The sequence below is a fragment of the Mus pahari genome, chromosome 4 (genome assembly GCF_900095145.1).
Source record: "Mus pahari chromosome 4, PAHARI_EIJ_v1.1, whole genome shotgun sequence".
Classification (NCBI taxonomy): domain Eukaryota; kingdom Metazoa; phylum Chordata; class Mammalia; order Rodentia; family Muridae; genus Mus; species Mus pahari.
Genome location: NC_034593.1, coordinates 98,417,769 through 98,424,760, shown reverse-complemented (window position 1 = coordinate 98,424,760; position 6,992 = coordinate 98,417,769). Strand labels below are relative to the sequence as shown.

General features: G+C 40.4%; 1 protein-coding gene across 1 annotated transcript in view; it reads left to right on the top strand.

Moving 5' to 3' along the window:
- Window positions 1–6,070, top strand: part of Stxbp3 (syntaxin binding protein 3) — a 47,897-nt gene extending 41,827 nt beyond the window's left edge. The window contains exons 16-18 of the mRNA XM_021196961.2: window positions 1,432–1,517; window positions 4,329–4,480; window positions 5,398–6,070. Of these exons, the coding sequence (XP_021052620.1) occupies window positions 1,432–1,517; window positions 4,329–4,480; window positions 5,398–5,489 (330 nt within the window). The 3' untranslated portion in view covers window positions 5,490–6,070. The remainder of the gene's footprint in view (window positions 1–1,431; window positions 1,518–4,328; window positions 4,481–5,397) is intronic.
- Window positions 6,071–6,992: the final 922 nt, after the last annotated feature.

Here is a 6,992-nt window from a genome sequence, read left to right as displayed (position 1 = left end):
AAACTGAACCAATTTTAAAATTGCCTTAGGCACTAAATGAAAAACATTTATTCTAACTTTCCTCTGACTAATTATAGTTCTAATTTCTACTTTCCTTTATGTGCTAATAATTTTACTAGTTTTCCATTTTTCAAAATTTTATGTCATCTGCAAATGCATGAGCATATTTGAAAAGTCTAAAGAACTTAGACTTTGTCTGCTGCACTGTAAGTCACCTCCCACCCCAGCAGTGATTTGCAGAAGTAGTTTTTTCTTTTCTTTTTTAAGATTTACTTTATGTATGTGCGTACACTGTTGCTGTCTTCAGAAGCACCAGAAGAGGGCATCAGATCCCATTACAGATGTGAACCACCATGTGCTTGCTGGGAATAGAACTCAGGACCTCCAGAAGAGCAGTCAGTTCTCTTAACCGTTGAGCCACCTCTCCAGCCCCCCCAAAATAGTTTTTCTTATGATTGTTTTTAAAATGAAAATCAACCCGTTTGAACCCTCTGACAAGGTTTGCATGTGAAACCCAGAGCCTGCACTTGGCTCTGTGGCTGACGTGGGCTGTTAGGATTTCTCCTAACCTAAAACAGTGCCTCTTCCTCTCTGGCAGTTGTAGTAAAACCCTCCTGAGTTGCTTTTCCTTCTCATGTCCACTTTCATTGCCTTTGTGCATCATCTACAAAGCAAGTTGATTGACTAATAAAAAGTGTAACTATAGTAAATTGTGAACATAACCTGTTGATTGACCAAACATATTACTATATTAATAAAGCATTCATAATCTGCTTATCATCATAAACATATACAAAGGTATATTATAAAACATAGCCCTGAGAAAAAGAAGGTTTTTTTTTTTTTTTTTAAAGCATAGTGAACAGGAAAACATTCCACAATCATTGGACTGTCGTCAGTGTCTTGAGGTTAGGTATGTGCATTCTGTTTTTGAGGAAGTGCTATGAAGGACAGTGGCCTGTGGTGCCATGAGAAACCTCTAGCTTCCCTGGAGCTGGAAGGTCCTCATAGCATTGAGGAACCTTCCAGTAAAGAAAGGCAGATCTGAATTGCACGTTTAATATATAGTATGTAAACTAGTACATTACTTTTTAATTTGTTTTGATTATTTTAACTGTGTGTGTATTTGTGTGGGCATGTGCACCTGCACTCGTGTGCACATGCCCACAGAAGCCAGGGGTATTGATGCCCTGGAGCTGGGGTTGAGGCAGTTGTAAGCGTCACCGTGTGGGTACTGGGACCTGAATTTCAGTCCTCCAGAGGAACAGTGATTCGCTTAACCACTGAGCCATCTCTAGTCCTAGTGCAGTCAGTATTCATAGGTATAAAGAAGGGATAATCTTAATATTTATGCACCTTTAATGTTCATCAAGCTGTGATGAAACAAATTCCTGAAATTTTCTTGATGGTGTTAATAATTTTCTTTCCTAGGATGCCATTGATAATAGATTAGATTCCAAAGAGTGGCCATATTGTTCCCGGTGCCCAGCAGTGTGGAATGGCTCTGGAGCTGTGAGGTAAGCTTGTGAGTGGAAGCCACCGCAGTGACGCTGGGGTGCTATAGACCAATGGTTAGAATGATGCACAGCGCTCTCCTTGAACAAGAAAGTGAAGTGTAGAGTAACATAAAAGGTAGTTTTTCTTCAATTGCAGCCTGGTTAAATAAGTTCAGGAAAGTGTACTTTATAATACAGAAAACTTTCATAAAATTGCATCACCTCCCCACACATCTTCTCTACATAGCATAGTTGCTTCCTTATCTCCCTCTGGTTTGTTCTGGTTTCTTCTTGTTTTTCTTTTCCTTTCTTCTTCCTTTTCTTTCTTTCTTTCCTTCCTTCCTTCTTTCTTCCTTCCTTTTTTTTTTTTTGGAGGCAGGATCTCACTGTGCAGTCTAGACAGCTAATCCTTCTCTGTGTAACCACATCCAACTTGGTTTAACCCTTTAGATAATTGTGTTATTTTAAACTTCAGAGAGACAATGTTCTCGTGCTTGCCCCTGCACTCAGAGCCCAGCTTAACAAATTAAATATAATCCAAACTTCCTGGGTTTCACGCTCCGAGGTTACTCTCCCTTTTTATCATATCTTAGTTTAATCATTACCTGCATGTCCCTACCTTTTCTGCCTGCCCTGTGTAATGTATTGAATTGTTCCTGTGTGTGGATGCACACATGACAGAGCATGTATGGAGGTCAGAAGACGACTTACAGGAACAGTTCTCTCCCTCCGCCGAGCAGGCCCTGAACATTGAACTCGGGCGTCAGGCGTGCAGCCACTTACGACCCCTGTGGGACTTTTTCTTGAGGTTTGGCTTGTATCACATGGTCTGTGCTCTGTTGGCACACAGGTCTCTCCTGTCTACTCTCCCTGGGGTTTGCAGTGTTAATTCATCAGATAAGCAGGGTTTGGGGTACTTCTGAGGTGTTTTGTTGTTTCTGGGGTCCCTGGGGTTCCGCCTCTCCTTTCCTCTTCTCTCCTGTGTTGTCAGTTGTCCCATGCCTGTTTATCTTAGTTCCTTCAGATGGCATGGCCTCTCGAGCTCACCTCAGACTCCATGTTTCATTGTGTGGCAGGTTGGTTCTTGTGGTTTCCAGTTCTGCTTCTGGTTTGTGGTTTGTGGTGATGAAGGCGAAATCTAGGGCTAGGCAAGCACTGACTGCTGCTTCCTCACCAACTCTCCTGTTGTTTCTACATAGATATGTAGATATTATCTGCTTTAAAGTCTTTGCTCAATCCAATCTCTACTTTTACAAAACTAAGTTTCTACCACACCGTTTCTTTCTATATCTACAACCTCTGATTGGATACAGACCCTTTAGTAACTCTGAGTTGCTTTCTGCGGTGAGTTTTCATGCTTAGTCTGTTTCATTTTCGATTTTTGAGACAGTTTCTCTGTGTAACCCTGACTGTCCTAGAACTTATTCTGTAGATCAGGCTAGCGTTGAACTCAGAGATCTGTCTGCCTCTGTCTCCCTAGTGCTGGATATATGTAGGTTGGGGGAAGTATGTGTATGTGTGTGCAGGTGTCCACAGAACCCAGAGATGTCTGGGTCCCCTGGGGTTGGAGTCACAGGTATGAACCAGATCCTCTGTAAGAGCAGTACTGACGCTCTAAGCCATCTCTCTAGCCCATTATGGTAGCAATTTGTATAGACTTAAACTGTTGGCTTTCTCTCTTGCTGTGTATGGCCACTTTAGTCTTTTGAGTTTTTCAGTTTTTCATTTTGGCTTAGGGGTTGTTTGTGTCTGTGTAGTTGTAGTCAGCCCGTGGTCTGGGCAGACAGTGCCAGACCCTTGAGGCGTCCCTTCCATGCTCCACTGATCACTGAAGATTTAGGGGTACACTGTAACCAGCAGCTCTCCAGGTTGGCCTTCTTCTTCCCACTCTTTCCCTACATGTTCTTGAGTTTGCCCTGCATGTAAGGAGCTGGGCAGTTACCTAGCAACGCCTACACAGCATAACCTTATATTTTTTGGGTTTTGTGGTTGGGTTGGTTTGTTGTTGTTTTGTTTTGTTTTTTGATTCCTCACTTCCTGGACTTCCCTGACTGGTTTCTGGCATGTGATGGCACATAGCAGGTGTCCTTGCTCAGGTCTAGACACTCTTCAGCCATCCTCCTGTAGTGGTGTCCCAACAGCATGCTAGGTCCTAGTCAGACTCCGTTCTCTTCCTCCTTTCTCAGATCTTATTCTTGCAAGGCTACACCCATGCTTTCCTAAAAATTTCAACAAATAGGCTTTTCAGGGACATCAAGTCATCATATAAAATAAAAAGGAGGCTGGAAGGATGGCTCAGAGGTTAAGAGCTCTGGTTGATCTTCCAGAGGACCCAGATTCATCCCAGCACCCACACGGCGGCTCACAACCATCCGTAACTCCTGTCCCAGGATCCAGCACCCAGGATCCTCCACAGGCCCTGCATACACTTGGTGTACAGACTTACATGTAGGCAGAACACCCATATACAAAATAAACATTAAAAATCTTAAATATTAAAATAAAATGTTAGCTTTATAAATAAAAACACTAAGCCAAGACTGCGTGGGTTTTATTAATACTTTTTGGAAGTAAGGTTTTATATATATCTCCTAGATCTAGCCTTGATCTCTCTTTCCTACTGTCTACCACAAATGAAACTGTATGTGATTTATTCAAATTGAAATCTGAAAGGGGGGGTGCAGCCTTTGCCTAAATTACTGTAGGGAAATTGCACCTCAGTTAGATTACTTCATTAAAGTCAGGACAGTTGCTTCCCAAGGCGAGTTAGAGATGCACGCTGCGTGGCTTTGGGAGAGCTGACAGCGTGTTGCTTTGTGTTTTACTCTCTAGTGCACGCCAGAAACCCAGAACTAACTACTTAGAGCTGGACCGGAAAAATGGGTCAAGGCTGATTATTTTTGTAATTGGAGGAATTACGTACTCTGAGATGCGGTGTGCTTATGAAGTTTCCCAGGCACATAAATCCTGTGAGGTTATTATTGGTAAGACTTTCATCTTTTGTGTTTGTTAATGTTTAAAGCAAAATTATGCATGAGAAAATTTAAGACTGTATTATTACATGAAGAAAAAGAATTAATTATAAACATGCTTTGTAAAATTGCCTGAATTTTTTTTTTCCTGGTTGGTATTTTAATAGTCTTATTTGTAAATATTCCATTTTGAGGAGCTTGAGCTTGCTCCTTTAAAACTGTGTCTTCTGATTTTATTTGCTCAGATCATTAGAAAGCTTTTGTGACGTATTAATACATTTTTATTTCATAAGCATTTGTTTTTGTGTATATGGATCTGACAATGGTGAGGCCTGTGTAGAACTGAGCTTTAAAATTCCAATCTGGACCAGCAAGAGGGCTCAGTGGGTTTAAAAAAAAAAAAAAAAAAAAAAAATTGCTAAGCAAGTGTGACAACTTTCACTACCGGAACTTACAGTTGCAGGAAAAAGCCTACTCCTGAAAAGCATCCTCTGGCCTCCACGTGTGAGCCATGGCATACATGTGCACACACGTGTACATGCATGTGCACACACGGTCATAGTAAAGTAAATTAGAATGTTTTCCAGTGAAGCCACTGCAGATAGATAGCTTCTTAGCCCAGACAGCCACATGGCCTGCTTAGATTGTCTCTGTGTGAAGATGACAACTGCTGCAGTTCTGTTATGAGGATAGAAAAATCCACTTTTCTCTTTACTAGACAATAAAGTACAAATCAGACAAAACACTTGTGATGGACAAAATTTCTGAAGAGTTACTGAGTATGCTCAGTGACAAGGGTTGATGTGAATTTTGGAGACATGCTGTTGGAATTATTGTTCAAATGTACCAAACATTTGTATATGAAAGGGACAAGATCTTAAGCCAAAGAAAATGATTTTATTCTGACAATTTACAATTTCTTCCATCAGGTTCCACACATATTTTAACTCCCAGAAAGCTGCTGGATGATATAAAAATGCTGAATAAATCAAAGGATAAAGTTTCCTTTAAGGATGAGTAACTCTTTTATTGTTGTCGTTTAGAGGTTTTGTTAATACATTCAGCTAAAGCAAATGTTGCTGTTGTAATTTAAGCGGTGTAAATAGTGTATGGAGTAATGTGGTTTTCAAGTGTTCATCTTAAAGAAGTTTATATGTTAGGAATTTGCCATTTCTAATAATTTAAATACTGTTGCTGCTTTGTACAAGATAGGACACTAAAGGGCTTTCTAATCAGGATGTTTTCACCTTAGGAACAGAATTTGTTAGGAGTTATAGGTAGTTTTTACAGCCAGCTGTATACACACTAGTTACTCACTGTATACTTATGCTGAAATACAGTGTTGGGGGCAAAATGATTTAGAATGAAGAGATTATAAAAGTAAGAACTGTAAATGTATGTATGATAGAATTATTTCTTATAAGTGCAGTTTCTTAAAACTGAAATTCATGTTTTTATGTGTAAAATAATTCGTGTTTAATATGATTTCACTGTGTATATTACCTGCAAAATAATTTTAAAGAACACAATTTTATATGTTTGAGATCATGTCTGCTTAAGTTAGACGCCAAAAATAATCATGAACATTCTAAGAGAAAATAAATATATTATTGTCAAATTTTTCTGAGTTTTTCTTTTTTTTTCTCTTTTTTGACTCTGAATTGGAGCCAGAAAGAAGCAAAAGAAGATCCTGCAATATACCCATGAATACAATACCTGATGACTTTAAAAAACAATGTATTATCTGTGAGGTTGGGTAATATACATAGGCCCATAGGTATGTGCATTACAGAAGGGAGTGTTCTAGTTAGGGTTTCTATTGCTGTGAAGAGACACTATGATCAAGGCAACTCTTACAAAGGATATTTAATTGGGGCTGGCTTACAGTTCAGAGGTTCAGTCCATTATTGTCATGGCAGGAAGCATGGCAGCGTACAGGCAGACTCTGTGCTAGAGTTGCCAAGAGTTCTGTAATTCCACACTGGATGGTGCTTCAGCATATGAGACCCTAAAGCTCACCCCTACAGTGACACACTTCCTCCATCAAGGTCACACCTACTCCCACAAGGCCACACCTCCTAATAGCGCCATTCCCTGTGGGCCAAGCATTCAAACACGTGGCTCTATGGGGCCACACCTATTCAAACCACCACAGGGAGCCTTTATTTCAGATCTCTGCCTGACCCCAGAGCATTCTAACTTTGAATTGCTCCTGCTCAGACTTTTATTTTTACAGATAATGCTGCATTCTCTGGTTGTGAATGTCTGCCAACTTACATAAATATTCCATAATGCTAGGAAGGGCAAAAGCAAGCAGGCAAAAAGCAAGGTGTCTTTCTTCCATGATCTTTATATCGGCCTCCAGCAGAAGGTCAGGCCCAGATCAGGTGGGTCTGACCTGGGGGTCAGATGGTCTAGATTGAAAGTGTGTTTTCTCACCTCAGAGGTCCAGCTTAGAAGTGGGTCTTTCCATTCAAATGACTTAATTAAACACAAATCCTTTGCAGGTATGCCCAGCCATTTC